The 18,612-nt window shown below is 32.3% G+C and overlaps 2 protein-coding genes across 2 annotated transcripts; one reads left to right on the forward strand and one right to left on the reverse strand.

The window, feature by feature from the left end:
- Positions 1-11,475: 11,475 nt before the first annotated feature.
- Positions 11,476-13,846, reverse strand: LOC145087512 (asparagine--tRNA ligase, cytoplasmic 1-like). The gene is made up of 6 exons (XM_079025476.1): positions 13,314-13,846; positions 12,635-13,225; positions 12,285-12,541; positions 12,062-12,191; positions 11,929-11,987; positions 11,476-11,844 (listed from the first exon to the last, which is right to left on the reverse strand). The coding sequence occupies exons 1-6, from the start codon at positions 13,791-13,793 to the stop codon at positions 11,661-11,663; spliced, it is 1,701 nt and encodes a 566-aa protein (XP_078881602.1). The 5' UTR covers positions 13,794-13,846; the 3' UTR covers positions 11,476-11,660.
- Positions 13,847-15,774: 1,928 nt separating this feature from the next.
- On the forward strand, positions 15,775-17,703 carry LOC145087513 (microtubule-associated protein RP/EB family member 1C-like). Its single transcript, XM_079025478.1, has 6 exons — positions 15,775-16,012; positions 16,203-16,358; positions 16,450-16,556; positions 16,638-16,851; positions 16,935-17,048; positions 17,123-17,703. Exons 1-6 carry the CDS (start codon positions 15,905-15,907, stop codon positions 17,405-17,407), a joined length of 984 nt encoding a protein of 327 aa, XP_078881604.1. The 5' UTR covers positions 15,775-15,904; the 3' UTR covers positions 17,408-17,703.
- The last annotated feature ends 909 nt before the right edge of the window (positions 17,704-18,612 follow it).

The raw sequence follows: 18,612 nt of genomic DNA on the forward strand, positions 1-18,612 counted from the left end.
TTTCATGCTTAAAATTGAATTCCAATGGATCTATCAATGATTTCATGTTAGGGTTTCAAAACCACAATTAAAGCTATATAAACTCAATTTTGACCATAAATATGAACTCACGCCAAATAGATTAGTGTGAGAAAACATATAATTCAACATAAAAGTCGGATTATTTATAAATCTCATCGGATAACTCGGATTTGATGAAACAGCTTGATTTTTCACCATTTTTAGAAACTTAAGTATTGTTTGGTAAGTCTCTTAATGGTTCAATTAAAAAGGAGACTCGTTACATGTTCAACATTCACGTTGTTTTGGTAAGTTTAGAATAAACTTCTTAATGGTTATGTAGTGAGCAATTCAACATTTTACCTATCTCCAAAGCATTACATTTTTTTCTTTAAAAAAATCACATTTCCTTTCATAACCCTAAAAGAAAAAAGTTGCTCCTTTTCTACTTCATCTAAACTCGCTTGCGACCTTCGACGAAGTCCTCCCATCGACATCCACCAACAATCATTGAGGACCTCATCCTATCGAGAGTCACCGACAACCATCGACGACCTCCTTCCATTGATATCTTTTTTTTCTCTTTTTTATGCTCTTGCTATCTATCTCAATATCTCTTTTTTCCATCATGATTTTGACTTTTCTTTATTCGCTAAAGGGTAACTACTAGTTTCATGGATATATGGATATGATTCATGATCTTGGATGATAATCAATATACATAACTACTCGTTTTTTGGATATAAGGATATGTTTATTTGATCCATTTTTGTACTTATAGGATAAAACTAACAACATCATTCATGAAATTTTACTAATACATAGTTTCCTTTTATCCTTGAACAAAACTCCATGATATTATTTTTAACAGTCTCAGTTGGATAAAACACACAAGTGAATAACTATATGAGAATTTTGTTGTTCGTCAAACCGTGAAGAATGGAACAATTCATCGTAATTATATCATGTCAATGTAATTTTTTCCCTTTTAGTTAATACCTTGATACTTTAATTTTTTATTTGGGCCTAGAAAATTCAGGGGTTTGATGATTTGATAATATGTTTAGTAATTTTTGGATTTCGACTAATTTGGGATTTGGTTAATAGGTTCCATTGTGGATGAATTTATTTATTTGTGAATTAAATTACTAATATGTTTTCTTTGAAGTTGTTTCTGTTAGAAGGTTAAAATGGTAAAAGAAAATCATTAAACAAATTTGTTAACCTTACCAAACAACACCAAATCATTCATGTCTCTTAATGCTTTAGTAATGAGGCATTGAGTTTCTATGAAACAACCCTTAATTGAACATGATATATATTATAATAAAAAGATCCATTTTGTCGCATGTCAATCTCTCATAAGTTCTGACACTTGTCATTTTGTGATATTTTCTAAATAAATAATATCCACATGTCAATTTCTGTTTTTTTTTAGTTTTTAAAATTAAAAAACCATATAGTACTTGTATTATATATATATATATATATATATATATATATATATATATATATATATATATATAAAGTATTAAATGTAATAAATGTGATGGTAAATTGCAATTAATACATTTATCCATTCCTTATTTCAAAATTTTATTTTAAAAATTACCTATTGTTACACTTTGATATTTAATCTTTTTTTAATCAACTCGTGTAATACGTAGGTCTTATAACTAGTATTAGAATAAACTACCTTATAAGCTTCACTTTATGGATTTGTGTTAATACACAACTAAGACTTCAATTCACTTCCAATCTTCTAAATATCTATCAAACTCACAATTTCTATCACTTCCTAAGCTTCAAGTCATTAAAATGGAGGACAAAAGAGAATTTTCACATCTTTGGAGATCAATTTTATTGAATTGTTTAAACTAGAATTAGGCCATGGCGACTCCACTACCTTTTGCCTTGAATGTTGGACCGGACCGATAGCTCTTTGTGAAAACACGCATTGTTATATGACTTGGAAACAAAAAAACGATGTTATTTGACTAATCGATGTATAAAAGTTAGGAATATGATAACATGGAACTGGTTTCGGAAGACATTAAATCGTCTAAAGAACTGCGCCAATTGGAAAGCTACACAAGGGCTTTATTAATGTTGGAATATCTTACCAAGGTGAGAAATGGGTTTCGTTATGCGACTCATCAGTGTGTTTATGGTAAGCTCCACACACAACATTGTCGAAACAAAATATGCACTCCTAATGCTTATAAACACTACTGGAACAAATGGCTAACCTCAAACTAAACTTCTTTGGATGTTGGGTTGCATTGAATAAAATCTCTTCAAAAGTTGCACTTTCTAGGAATGGGGTTAGCACTTATCCTATGCGTATTTGCAAGTGTCATTTGGTAACAAATATGGAGTTCGTGTAGTATGGAGGCTTCAAATTAACACGTGTGAGTTAATTGCTTTCTATCACACAAATGGCTTAGGTCATAAGGTTCCATACCAAACTCACCACACTATTTCAGTGCAACGTCATTGCCACATCATATTTCCCATCACCATACAAAACTGGTGAGTTTCATATCACACCTTACCACATACACAACAAACACACACACACACACACACACACACACACACTCCAACGGTCAAAAATTAAGAAAAAAGGGTGTTGTAAAGGCTTGTGGTGCGGTGGTCATACCGCAATGGCAATTAAAGGGTCGGTGTTGTGTACACTGCACACTGCGATGCCGCATCAACCATCACAATGTGCGATTTAGGATGCACCTACCGACCTTATAGCTATTTCCATCATTCAAAAAAGATTCATTCAGTGCTGCCAGCTAATAGCTACGATATGAATTTTTTAGCGTGTTAAAAATAATCAGGTATTTACTAATTATGTTGCCTCATCCACTGAGATGATCGACGAGATAAAGACAAATACTTATGTTTAGATCAAGAATAGTGGAAAATTCAATTTTGTTAAATTGTTATTATTGATAGTTGATTTTTTTACATATAGCTTTCGCGGTTCAGAAAAAGTTATTTAAAACGAAGAATATAATATAATTGTTAATTAACAAGAATAACTAGATCTTTTAATCGGATATAAATCAATAATGAAAGTATCAATAAGTTTTACAAATATATGATGTAAAATGAAAATAAATTAAACATATTACCTATTTAGTATTTACCTTCATTTGGAAACTTAAACCTTGTCTCCAAACGGACGAGTATTGTTTAAGTGTTAATGGAATAATAATGGTTATGGTTCAAACCGTTATGAGGCATGTGCAAGGAGAACCTAATCACGTGGGGGTCGAAACACACGAGCGACTTGTATCCTGTGGCGCGGCAGTCAAAGTTAACCGTCAACTTTTAAATCTGAAATTCCTTTTCTAACCCTTATCTAGTTATCCACGTGTCGGTGAAGTTCAGGGCTAAGAATGTAATTTTATAAAAAAAAATGAAAGAAATCCCGATCTGCTTTGGCCTTCGAGATTATACGGTTGTCTTGTACGGTGGATCTACCACCTAACTGCACGTGGTATGAACCGTCCCTGCGCTTTCATTTATTACATATTTCTAATTTTCTAATTTTGAATTAATTCTTTACAGCAATATAATTATAATATTTTTCATGATCAAAATTGAAAATACAAAAAAAGTTGCAGTTTGGGAAATATTAAAGGTCACTATCCTGATTATAATTTTAAAATAATAATGTAAGTTACAACTTATAACATGTAAATTGTCATGTAATTTACGAAAGAAACATTTGCTTAACATTTTTATTCATCCCATTACTTACATGGTATTTTAATAAACCAGATCGATTCAAATGATAGCATATCTTTAATAAGTTGATTGGATCAATGTTTTTGGGCGTTTTCACACAAAGCGTTTGTAGCTATTAGAAAAAACTGGGAAAATAATAATTTTTTCAACTGCATAGGTTTTTGGTTTTTGTTTTAAACAAAAAAGTTAATTTAAAAATTACTTCAAATAGTCTTTAGTTTTTGGAGACCTTTAGCTTTTGAGTTTTATGTGATTTTATACCTTTAAAATCTAATATTTATTTTTGTCGAGCATTTTTATGCTAATAAAAAATGCAGCTTATAGAAGGTGATATTGGATTTATTTCCACCAAGCTAAAAGAACTAAATCTAAATCATTGTATGCTTACATATGCTAAATATTGGTTCCAATATACCTTATGAGCTTGTAAATAGGGGTCTTACCACTTCACGAAATATTTTATTTTTCATTTAAAATTCGTTTAATTTTGAGCACATTAAAATTATTTGATTAAAGAATAAAAAGCTTATAATATTATTAAAAAAAAACTTTGAACATTTAGGCTAATTATTTGATAAGTGCACAACTCGACCGAGAAAATAGAACTACCATGGTATGCTCAACAATATGGTCATGAATCATATTTAAAATAGTATTTCGGTAGTAGAGCACTTTCAAGCATGTTACACATTGAATTCCATAACTAGGTGTGTATATATATATATATATATATATATATATATATATATATATATATATATATATATATATATATATATATATATATATATATATATTCTCGTTGATCATATTCCATGCAGCTTTATTGTATTTTAACTGAGTGAGTCATTAACAAAATATGAACTCATATATAAAAACCTAGATGCGAATTCATTCTGAAAAAAATGTTATTGCTGACATTAATGATGGATTTAATTAATTTCCATAAAAAGAGAATTATAATTATGGATATTATTTAATATAATATAAGTATGAAAATAATTTAATATCTATATTTATTTAATTAAATATTTATTTAATTTACTAAATTCCTATTGGTGCATTCTAGCACACAATAAATGTAAGAAACAAAATAACCTAGCCATATATATATATATATATATATATATATATATATATATATATATATATATATATATATATATATATATATATATGAAAAGTGAATATGCCCTTAGGGAGGAGGGAATCACTCCCTCCCAACCCACTCAATCCAATTCCACATCAATTTTTTTTCTTTCCTTTTTCTTCATCTTTCTCAACCCACAACACATGAAATCCTATCTTTTTCAACCCACTCATTTAAAAAAAATACAAAACAACTAAGATACAAGTCTTAAAACACATGGTACAAGAGAAAATGAGAGAACAAAAGTAGAGAGAGGATGAAGCAGGTTAGTGAAACCAATTAAACAACCCACCGGTAGCTCTATTGCTAATTAACACTTGTACCTTAGTTTTTTTTATATTTTTTCAATTGAATGGGTTGAATGGATTGAAAAATATAGGTTTTTCGGATGTTGTGGGTTGGGAAAGATGAAGAAAAAAAGAGAGAAAAACCGATGTGGTAGTAGGTTAAGTGGGTTGGGAGGACATGACTTTCACCTCCTTAAACGTATATAAGTTTGGGTACCCAAACTCACCTTAATACGTCGTTTTGTATCATACATGTATTATAATGTTCGTAAACTTCAACCCTTAACATGATTTAGTTTCAAGATTTTTGAAATTTTAATATTATCCCACTCTTACATTACATCTTTCTGCCAAACACCCTACCATACTATATACTACCTCCGTCCCAAATTGATAGTGTACTTTTGACTTTTGAAGTATTTTTTCTTCAAATTCGACCTTAAATATTTTTGTTTTTTATAGATAATAGTTGATGCAAAATATATGAATAGATTGTATTTTAAATGTTTTTCATTGTCATAAGCTTTATCAAGTAATATATAACATAATTAAAAATATTTAAGGTCAAGGTTGATGAGAAAAGACTTTAAAAGTCATAAATAGACTATCAATGTGGGACGGAGGGAGTATATTATAGTTAGAAATGAAAATTATGTAAGAGGAAGATAATGACGAAATTTATAAATTTCTTGAAAGTAAATCCAGTTAGGAGTTGAATTTTAAGAACTTTTGACGATTACAATGCATATATGATATAAAACGACGTAGTATGATGAATTTGAGTACGTAAACTTATATATCTATAAGGGTGTGTGTGTGTGTGTATATATATATATATATATATATATATATATATATATATATATATATATATATCACAGTGTTGTAGAAATCCCGATTAGGTCCCGATTAATCCCTAGGCGCTACTTGACCGATTGGAGAGCGTCTAGCAATTAATCCATGCATACAAAATGACTGAAACAGTAGAAACCGATAAAATTTTAACACTTTGAAGAATTTGTATCTTAATAGAAACTATTTAAGGTATGATTAGTGTTGTATTTATCATATTAACCTATTTTGTTATGATATTAGTGGTATTTATGAACTTTTATATGATATAAGTAATATTTAATTTTTTAAAATCTAAAAAATTAGCAATTAATGGTCCCCGATTAATCTCCGCCTAGCCGATTAATCCCTTGACCCCAGTCCACCGACTAGCTATGGTCGAGCGATTTTTACAACCATGATATATATATATATATATATATATATATATATATATATATATATATATATATATATATATATATATATATTCGAAAATCCCAACTACTAATAATACCATGTAACATTTAATTAAAAGTTTTATTTATATCTTTAATATATTTAAGTGCACTTTACACAGCCAATTAATAATATGAGGAACACTTTGAATATGGAAAAAATGTTTGTCATAATCTCGTTAATATTTTAATTTTAATTGTCAAGGTGCAACGTTATTATTCGATGCATTATAAAAAGATAAAGGAAAACTTTCCTTTTTAATTTAAAAGTGTTTATTACATAATCTTCAATTCTATATAAATTTTATCCAAAATGTGTATATCTAAACATTTCTAATACAATCTTATGTTTCATCATTTGCGCAGTTTTGCAAATTTAACTAATGACCAATGACACATAGATATAAATCTAGTGAACTGTGGCGATCAAACATGGTATGTTAAATTTATTTCAAATTCTATTTTTTTAACAACCTTAAAACATTTTTAGTCAAATTCTACATATCAACTACATCACGTCTAAAGGTCGAAGTTCGAAAAAAAAATGTACGTGACAATAACACGGTTAAACATTTTCTTGAATGAGTTTCGTCAATTGTGGATTGTCGAAGTGGTCGAAAGTCAACATTTCTTAAATCATGGAAATTTTCATTCTTTCCTAACCCCAATTTGGATCGAATTTCCAAATCGTTCCTTGATTCGATATTGTTGTTTGAACTCTTTGGACCAAATTTCATTGCTCTGCAATATATACTCAAGTGGTTACTCGATGTGGGGTTTCAATCTTCCTTAAGGAAGTTACCATATTTCTTGCATCGAGCTTTCGTTGGACTGAGCGACACTTCAGACAAGTCGTAGTGTTTCCAAATCTCCACATTTCATCTTGTAGCACAAACTTCGACAATGGTTAAGTTGGTTGACGACCAACAACAACATAGTATCTGAGATCGACCATATTTGGATGTCATTGCTTGCAAAGGGAAGTAAAGAAAACGAGTAAGTAGTGAGCAAGATTACTTTTGAGATATTATTAGATAGCGTTTTTTAGTGGACATCTAATACCTATTTATACTAAAAAGGGGAAAATGATCGATTTGTAAAACGGTCACAAAATGGCTATATGCCCATTAGCTAAAAAAACATCTTTATTCGGCTATATGCGTTATCTGGTTCTTCGGACCGATTTCACCCAAGACCAGATTTAGTTGTCGAGTATTCAATCCTATTCAAAACCTCTTATAAGTTGGACCGATTCATATAAACCGGCTCAACTTTTGGTCTGTATCGATTGAAGACTTTAAGTCCAGATACTTTTGATGATTTTGATTTGGGGCCATGGCCCATGAGCCATAGGGTGCGGGCCGTGAGCCTAATGTTTATTTGAACAGCCATTTTCTTTCTCAATTTTTGGTATTTTGCTTATTTGCTTGTAAGACTTATCCATTGTTTATTTTATAATAATCACGTATTGCTATTTGTAGGAAGAAACAACTTTTAGCTTAACTTGTGCTGTATAAATTGAAACTGGTTGTCATTTCTTTAATCTAATTCAATGATGACAAATCCCTTTATCATTAGTGAAGTTGAATCCAATCCACATAAACTCTCGTTTAGAAAATGTGAATCGAGTCTCAACCATGATTGATGATTCCATGACCACAAAACTCAAATTTTGAAATATTTTGATGTGGTATTTAGTAAAAAGTTCAAGGAAACTATATTGGGGTTAAAAACATACAATTATATGTACAATCATTAATTATACCAAATATAAAAGAGCTTTCAGATGCCAAGTGTTTTTTATTTGTAATATAAGTAACAAAAGAAAATCATTAGGGAAATAGAAGTCCCACTTCTTCGACAACTTCCATCTCAATTGAAGTCGATAAGACTTTGGATTTGGGGATTTCCCTCGGTTATCAGATGCAAGGAGCTGAGAATGTCGTGAGATCGATTATTGCAGGAGAAGGAGTCAAGAAAGTTATCTAATGAATTTCCTATTGCTAAACTTAGAAGGCGCGGGAGACTTGTGTAAGCCGGAGTGGGTTAGAAATCTTAAGAAAATGCATCATTGAGTTTTATAAGTTGTCAAGAAACTCAGATGAAGGTAGATGAAGTATCATTGCATCAGTTTTGGGATGGTTCTAATTTCAAGTTAGTGGCTATTGATTCTAGTGGGCGTTCTGGTTGTTTTTTTTTTATTTTTTTTTTTTTTGCTTATGGAACTCTTTGATTTTTATGGTGGATGAGGTTGTACAAAGTAAGACGATGCGATATAAGCCAACAACGAGAAGCAACCGGATGATGTGACACACGAAAACGTCGTCATGACGGGGGGAACACCGCCCCCCTTCTCGTTTCTTCTCATTATGGCACTTCTCGTGCTCGTCACAACTTATTGAAACGGGAATAAGAACCAATCAAAATAATTTTTCTTCCTCCTCTCTTTCTCTCTCTACCTTTTTCTACCTCTTAACAAGTTATAACATTGGAACACCATTTCCTACATGGTGTTATGGTGGTGTTAAGGTTGACGTGGTATGTAAGATGGCGTTATAACACCAGCCCATACCCAATGCTCTAAGTCTTTTATTATGGTTTCCGTAGTTTGGAATAGGATCATAAAAAAAGTCAGCTTGGTGAATGTCTACGTTCGAGTGATAATGTTGAGCGATTATCTCTATGGAACAATTTAAGATAGATAAAGATGGTAGAAATGGGATTTGGTTATTTATGGGATATTTTAATGAGGTGTGATTTGGTTATCTATGATAACACATGATTCGAGTACATTACGGAAAACTTTAATTCGTTCATTTGTGAGGTTGAACTTTTTATTTTAATATGGGGTTTAGAAATTTGCGTGGAAGAGTCCGGATGGAAAAAAGTTTGAGCAAGATTGATCGTTTCCTTCATAATTACAGAATTCTTTCACGTTGGTCATCAGATGTTGTTATAGTTTTACTGAGGTTGTACTTGGATTATTGTCCCATTGTTTTGATCACATAAACTTCATATTATGGGCCCATTCCATTTAAATTCTTCAATTTTTGGCTCCTCCTTGATGGTTTCAGAATTCAGACATTATAGTAGACTCTTGAGATAAGGTGGTTGAAAATAGGAAAGTTAATTTGAATCTTCTTAAAATATTCCAGGGGCTAAAAAACGATATCAGAAATTAGAGGTGTGAGTCTAGATAAAGAAAATAAGGAATTCACTGAGCTAATTGCAAAGATAGACGATTTGGAGTTGCAAACGACGAGTAGAGAGAAAATTCTAGAGGAATATGTTTAGTGAAATTGGTCATTTAAGAAAACTTGATTTGAAACAGAAGTCAAGGCTTAGATGGGATGTCTAAAGAGATGAGAACAACATTTTTTTTTCATAGCATAATTAATGGCAACAAGAAAAAGAGTAGAATAAATGGTCTTAGGGGGTGTTTGGCTAAGCTTATTAAAGGTTTATTTTTCGGGCTTATTTTTCGAGCTTATTTTTTATAAGTTCATTTTTTCTAACTTGTTTTCCAACTTAAGAGTTTATTATGACTTACACTAAGAAAATAAACCGATCTCATGAAAAATAAGCTAGAAAAAATGAGTTTATACAAAATAGGGTTTTTGACATAAAAGTCTTTAAGTTTGTCAGGTCTTGTTGGTTTTGTCCCTGTGACGATTTTTTATTCGTTAATGTCCAAAATTGCCAAGATTTTTTCACTTTTGTCCTTTTTACAAATCTTTGATGTTTTTACTTTAAGTATGTTTTTCAAATTTGCAAAAAAAAAAAAAAAAAAAAAAAAAAAAAAACTCAAGTTTATAAATCTTATATATTTTTATCAAATTTTAACTTAAAGTCCAAAGTCCTTAAGTTTGTTAAATTTTGTCGGTTTTGTCCCTAGACACCTATTATTATAGGTAGCAAAGGCAAAAATAAAAAACAGTTGGAAAATTTTGGACATTAACAAACAAAAAATCGTCATAGGGACAAAACCAACAAAACCTCACAAACTTAAGGACTTCTAAGTCAAAAGCCCTAAAAAATAAGATAGAAAAATAAGCCCTTAACAAGCTTAGCCAAACACCCCCTTAATATCAAGGGGGACTGGGGAACTGATCAAGGATGAAGTTTGGCAATTTTTCTCTTCTAAATTTAATGAGAGCAATATGGTGAGACTAGAACTAGTGAATGGAAGATTCAAGAAGATTTCGAGTGAAGACAAGGATGGTTTGGAAGGCCCCTTTTCTATGGAGGAGATTAAAAATTTTGTTTGGGGTTGTAGCAATGACATCGCATTAGGGCCATGCGGCTTTACTTTTAAATTTTAGGACTACTGGGAAGTTTTCAAAATGGAATTTTTAACTATTTAAAGGAATTTGAAGCTTGAGGGGAGATAAGCAAAGGTTGTAATGAAGAAATTGCAAATAAGATTGAGTTCTCAATTTATCAAATCAAATGGGATTTCGGGGATTTAGTTCTCAATTTATCAAATCAAATGGGATTTTTAGGTTAGGGGATGTGGATTTCGAAAAGACAAAGGATGGGGATGTGGTATTCTTAAAGATTCATTCCCGGAGCTTTACAAGATTGACACGAATAAAAACTGCAAGGTTTTTGAGCGTGTTCATGGTGATAATGTTGTTTTTCAGGGGATGTGGAGGAGACAACCGAGAAGAGGAAAAGAATCATATATCATTTGAAACTCGTATGAAAAATGAGCCTAACAGATAGCCAATTCGCACACCCTTATGGTGACCCCAACATCAAAAACTCTAAGGTTTTAATTTTGTATCATATTTTCTATAACTGATTATAAAAGCTACAAAGGATCGACTAACTTCAACTCACATAGAGCACTTGCATGGACCTAAATCTTTTTGTAGTTGATCTTTGACCTATTTAACTTTGTATATATACAATCTGATCAAAATTGGGGCTAGGGCAACCAATACATGCAATGTTGAATCCCCAAATTGTCACACTTGGGAAATAAAATAAAATAAAAGTCTATAACATCACCAACAGTAAAATAAAGCAGCAAGTGGCAACAAAATCTTACAAAGTAATGTATCCAAATCGGTTTCACAAACTTTTTTAAAAGTAAAACTTACTTGCTAATAAATATAAAACAAAAGGAATGATCTTGATATATGTTTATGTATCTTTAGAAGTACCTCAAAGATCTGCTCTTCCTGGAAACCTTGGAAATGGGATTACATCCCTAATATTATCAATTCCAGTTGCAAACAAAATCATCCTCTCAAACCCTAATCCAAATCCACTGTGCTTCACAGTTCCATAGCGCCTCAAGTCAAGGTACCACTCATATGGCTCAAGTGGAAGCCCCATTTCAAGAATCCTGCATACCAAATCAAATTTCATTATATATATTTTTTTAAGCATATACACAATTAACAAATTACTGAAACAAAAAAAATCATACCTTTCTTTGATGACCTCGTAATTCTCTTCTCTTTGACTTCCTCCAATTAGTTCACCAACCTATTGGAAAACAAAACAAAGGGTATTAATTAATGTCTAAAGTTTTGATGTATGATTTCTCAAAAGAACATTACCTTTGGGACAAGAACATCCATGGCAGCTACTGTTTTGTTATCAGGGTTAACTTTCATGTAAAATGCTTTGATCCCTTTTGGGTAGTTGTATACAATCACAGGGGACTCGAATTTTGTCTCTGTTAGGTATCTACACAATGCAAAATCTTGAAATTAGTGTACATGTTGAATATACAATATACAGATTGTCAGGTTGAAAATAGAAAGAGAAAAAAAAGACTACTTTTCATGCTCAGATGCTAAATCAATTCCCCATTCTACTTTGTTCTCAAATTGGTGGCCTTTAGAAACAGCTTCTTCAAGAATGGTCACTGCTTCTGTGTAGGTAAGGCGTACAAAATTGGTAGAAGCAACCATTTTTAGACGATTAATGGCGTGTTCGTCAAACTTTTCAGCTATAAATTCCATGTCATCAAGACAGTTGTCGAGTAACCATTGGCACATAAACCTAACATATGCCTCTGCACACTTCATATCATCCTGCATAAACATAGGAATATGAACAAATCAAATCCATTTTCTTGGAGATTCAGTAAAGAAGTGTGTGCATTCTGCATTGTATAAGCAATGTACCTCAATATCAGCAAATGCTATTTCTGGTTCAACCATCCAGAATTCTGCAAGATGTCTTGAAGTATGAGAATGTTCAGCACGAAAAGTTGGGCCAAAAGTGTAAACACTGCTGAGGGCACAAGCAAAGGTCTCAACTTGAAGTTGTCCAGAAACAGTTAAAAAGGCTTGGCGTGCAAAGAAATCTTGACTATAGTCAACCTTCCCATCTTTCTTTGGGATACCAGGTTTCTGGTTGAATCTCTCTTCAATCTTCGAAAGAGTTTCTTTAGCTTTAGTAAGTTCAGCAACTGCAACTGTTATTGCAGATTTATCAGCTTTATCAGACTTCAATTTGGCAACTATTCCACCTTTTTCCTTGACAGCAGCCCTGGCTGCATCTACATCTTCTTGGGACGGAGGGGGATTCTTAAGGAGTTCCTTTTCAAGTTTTTCTGAATCGTTTATTAAAGTTGTGACCTGAAACATCTCTCCAGCGCCTTCACAATCACTAGTGGTGATGATTGGAGTATGGACATAGAGAAATCCATGCTTTTGGAAGAACGTGTGAGTTGCATAAGCTAGTGCGTTACGAATTCGGGCAATAGCAGAAATCTGAAATAGTAACAGAAACAAACTTTGAAACTAAGCAGATCAAATATGCAGTATCTAGAAACTAAGATCAACGAAATGAAAAACTCACAGTATTGGTTCTCGGTCGGAGATGAACGTAATCCCTAAGAAATTCAAGTGTCAATCGCGTTTTGGGCAATGGATACTTCGCGGGATCAGCAGCTCCAACATCTAGAACCTTTGAAACCTTTAGTTCAATCGACTGTTTCCCTTGTTTATCTGCAGGAGGCATCTGAAGCACACCTTCCACGTGCAGGCTAGTACCGGTCGGAGTAAACTGGCCTAGCGGCGCCACATCGGAGTATATTATAAGCTGGAGGTTCGCCGTACATGATCCATCGTTAAGTTCAAGGAAGGCAAATGAACCTTTGCCTTGTTCTCGCCCTTTCTTCACCCAGCCGCCTACCTTTAAGGTCTGCCCAGCAAGTCCAGCGCCGCCGTCAGGACGGCCCAAAATCGATCGAACCAGTACACGCTGTGAGAACTCGGCTTCTTTGACGGTTTCGGAAATTGTTAACTTGTCGACCGGCAGCACTCCGTTGTCTGCCATTTTCGGGAGCTTGAAGGAAACGAGTGCTGCTTTGTGTCTAAACCCTAACGTATCGCTTTAAATTTGGGTAAAAATGTAAACCCAAAATATGTTACATATCAGCCCCTCAGACTATTGGATAGTTGTTATATAAAATGGGCTTAACTTTGAGTAGAGCTTGCCAAATAGGTTGGCTCAGGTAAAAATTATAAACTCATTTTCAACCGTGAACCCATTTAACTTTTTTATATATATATATATATATATATATATATATATATATATATATATATATATATATATATATATATATATATATATAATTTAATATTATTTAAATATTATCATGTATTAATCAAAGTATTAATTTGTAAATTATAATGTTGCATTATTATTATTATCTATGTTTAATAAAATTCAATCCTAATTTATATCTTTTTTTAGTGTCGATAATATTGTTCACTCTCCAAAATCATTGTAAGACTAAATTGTTTTAATGGTATTTGAACAATTTATTTGTATTTATGAATTAGAATTGTGTTTTTGTTATAATTATAAACTTTTATTTACGTTTTCTAATTTAAGTGATATAATATTTAATTTTATAATTTATTTAATTGAATTTAAATGGGTTAACCCAAGTTTAACCTATTTATTTAATATGTTGTGTTAGGAACTATATAAACAGGTCAACCCGATGACAACCCATTTATTTAAAATGTTGTGTTAGGTTGGAAATATCAACTCGTTTAAATAAACATATTGGGTTGAGTTGAAATAATTAACCACACGACACACCAAAAAGATGTTTAAGCCACATTTAATCATACAAAAAGAGGTTTCAAAGATGCATTTTGCTCCATTAAATGTTTTTCAAATAGAAAACAATTAACCACACGACACACCAATTACTATCTCTTTTGAGTTTTGACACACCACTTGTCACATCTGTTTCCTTTGTTTATAACAGTTCCACAAATATAAAATTATATATCTAAAAATAGAGAATATAATTCATTAGTTACATCATTTTTACTCAAATGTTTGTAAATGTCAACTCACTTAAATTACCATAAAGATGAAATTACATAAAGAAGGATGAAGATAAAAGTTACAAGATGGTTATTTTGAAGTTGAAAATGACTTTTACTAGAAAATGTTTTATTAAGTTATGAAGGTGGGAAAAATAGTTTTTAAAATGTTAGGATTAGTTTTTTAGAAGCAAAAGTCAATAAATCAATTAGTTAAAAAAAATTGTTAAAATTTTATCTTTTGTTTGTTTTTTTTATCATAATAAGTTATAAGTTAAATTAAAAAAGGAGTTTTAAAAGTTCTTAGGTATTCAAACATTTTTTTTTGAACTTATTGATTTTTCAATAAACGAATAAGTTAATAACGAGTTTTTAGATGAACACTCAAACAACCTTTAAAATGTGAATATCAAGTTAGAAATGAATAACCACACAGATGGTTCTTTCTAGGGTATATAAGTGTATAGAAGGTTCATTAAAAATTTAAAATCCTTCAGCTTTTCAACTATAAGAGACTTAACAATCAATTTGTTGTATCTTAAAAACATAATAACAAATTCATCTTATTCTATCACTTACATACTTCCATTTAAATCAAACAGATAATAATGTTAATAATGCTAGAATAACGAAACAAATCAGATGTAATGTTCAGAATACTAGAGAATTACCAATTCAAAACATATAAGTGAATGAATCAACGCTAACAAAATTCCAGAGATCAGAAAACTAATGTTAAGAATTCTAGAAAAAAAAAATCAGAAATATTCAGAACTAATGTTGAAAATTCTAGAAAAATACCATAATCAGTAGTCAACAAATAGATCAAAGTTAGGGCCCAAAAAATAATAGACCCATTGCTGCCCTAGGCTTTGGCCCAGGTGGGCTGCCAAATTTTGGTTTTCTGGTTTTTCTAGCCGTTGGGGTTTCCTCCGCTTTTGAATCACATAAAGTCGTATAAATCCCGCCTTCAACTCTCATTTCAAACAAACGCACCGTTATTTCTCTTTACAGGAGCGTTGCTGCGTCAATTTTCTCCCATCTCTTTCATACACATCTTTCTCTCTCTAGAACAGTCAGAAAGAGAGAGAGACTTCGAAGATGGCCACTAACATCGGAATGATGGATGCTGCTTACTTCGTCGGTAGAACGGAGATCTTAGCCTGGATTAACTCCAGTCTCCAACTCAGTCTCTCCAAAGTTGAAGAGGTTTGTTTTATCCCCAAATTTATACCTAGATGAATTTATTGAATTGTTGTTATTTGTGGTTTGGAATGTTTTATCATCGATCATTAAGCATAAAAATCTAGAGGTAGTTTCTCTATTTCTGTTTAGATCGTGAATTGTGTGTATTTAGAATGACTAAACTTAGAGATTTGAACGGATCTGATTGTTGCAGGCGTGCTCCGGCGCAGTTCACTGTCAGCTAATGGATGCCGCACATCCTGGAATCGTACCGATGCACAAGGTCAATTTCGACGCCAAGACAGAGTACGATATGATTCAGAACTATAAGGTTCTTCAAGACGTTTTCAACAAATTGAAAATCACAAAGGTTTTTCCTTCTTTATGATTCTCGAATTGTGCTTAGTATTTAGTAATTGTATTTATATGGAATGCTGTTATTAACTAATTTTATGCTACAGCACATTGAGGTGAGCAAACTAGTGAAAGGAAGACCACTGGATAACCTTGAATTCATGCAATGGATGAAGAAATACTGTGATTCTGTCAGCGGTGGTGGTCATCACAAGTAAGTCCTTACCATTAACTGTTATATGAGTTCTTCAATTAGTTGAAGTTGTTAATTAGCTGCTTCCATTTCATGCTATAGTTACAATCCTGCTGAAAGAAGAGAATCCTGCAAAGGTGGGAAAGATGTAAGCAGGAAATCCGCACCAACACAACCAACCAGAGGCTCCACAGGTGCACCTAAGCATCACTCCACTCGAAGAGGCGATCCATCTTCTGCACACTCAGCAGCTCCACCTGTCAAGACCTCTAAACCACCTTCTGCAACTCCAAACGTCTCTGTATACGATCAACAGGTACCATGGTCACACAAACAGTAATCCAGATTCTCCAACACTTACAGGCTCACATATTTGTTAAATTACTACTGATTATGCAGATCACAGAGTTAAAGCTAACAATGGATAGTCTTGAAAAAGAAAGAGATTTCTACTTTGCAAAGCTGAGGGATATCGAAATCCTGTGCCAATCTCCTAATATCGCAAACTTGCCTGTATTGTCTCTTTGTCTCTCTCAAGTTCGTTTTTATGGCTTGCAACTTTTTTGCTTACATTGGATTATTCGCAGATTATTGATGCGATACAGAGGATCTTGTACGCTGCTGAAGAGGATCCATCGATAGTGGAAGAAGCTCAAGCGATGCTTCTTAACCAAGAGAAGCAAGGAGTCTCTTTGACCCCGATATCTGAAGGTGTAGAAGAAGAGTCGAAGGTGAAATTCGATAGTCAAAAGAGGAAAAGCATTATTAATCTTGAGGTTGATCTTGCAGCAAGTAACACGTTGTCTCCTAGACAAAGGGTTTCTGATGCTTCTGATGTCCATTGCAGTGGGTCACCTCTTATGACTTATTGATGATGATGATGCTAATTATCTATCTAGTTTTTTCTATGTTGAAAACTATCATCTTCTTTATTTTCTTGATTAGTTTGCTTATTATAGACAATGTTTAGTCATTAGTGACAACTTGTTGGAGATGGCCTTTTCTCCTTTTGTTGTCTGATGGAGTTAAAACTTAAAAGGGGGATTTAGATGTTTTTTGTTGTATAAGATTGTGTGTTATACGACGCCATTAAGTCTAATTATTCTATAATTAGAATTTGGGTTGTTGCATATGATGTTTTTTTATTGAACCAATCACATTTATTTTATAGTTATTGTCGATCGTTGATGTATAATTTTGTTAACAATCTACTTATCACTTTTGTCACTATCTTCTTAAGAATCGAAAGTGGCACACAGAGGTTGAACAACGCAATATAGTTGACATAACTACCTTGGACTTCATAACACAGTTTAAACATTTGTAAGGCCACTTATTTAGAGATTACATTACTTGCCTCAAAACCATCGACCTTTGACACTCATTTATTACCATGCCTGACAGTATGAGAGAGTTAATTGAAGTTGTTCAGGTGTCACCTTCTCGATTAGAAAGTACGGATTACATTGACCGACAACGCAAATAACTTAAATGGAAATCATGTTGAACTGTTTGATCTTCATGATGAGGTCAATATGATCCAAACTTCAACTGATATAATCTCCATTTTAGAGGTTGTTTATTTAAATCAAACATTACTTGATGAACCAGACAATGACATATCAATTATTAATTAAGACCGGCAACTCAAACACTTTTTTGTGGCATCGGCTACAAGTTTTCTCTCTTCGGGTATCTCCTAATCTGTTACAATTCACAAAATGAAGAGAGAATCTTTTCGAGCCTATCACTATGCTAATGTGCACTACTAACATGAGCTAAACTAATATGAGCCTAACTGATTAAAACAGAAAAATCTAACTAATAATGAAGTAGTTAACATGACGTGACATAGCATAAATACACCAATATCTCCCCTCAAGATGGACTCTGAAAAATATCTTGAAGAGCCATCTTGGATAATAAAGGAACCATCTTTGCTTTAGGAAGAGGTTTAGTGAACAAATCAGCTAATTGATGTTGAGATCGAATAGGCATCACATCTTTGCTTTAGGAAGAGGTTTAGTGAACACGTCAGCCAATTGACGTTGAGATCGAATAGGCATCAGTTTAATTG

This window comes from Lactuca serriola, chromosome 2 (assembly GCF_051521515.1).
Source record: "Lactuca serriola cultivar US96UC23 chromosome 2, Lser_US96UC23_V15, whole genome shotgun sequence".
In the NCBI taxonomy this organism is placed as follows: Eukaryota; Viridiplantae; Streptophyta; class Magnoliopsida; order Asterales; family Asteraceae; genus Lactuca; species Lactuca serriola.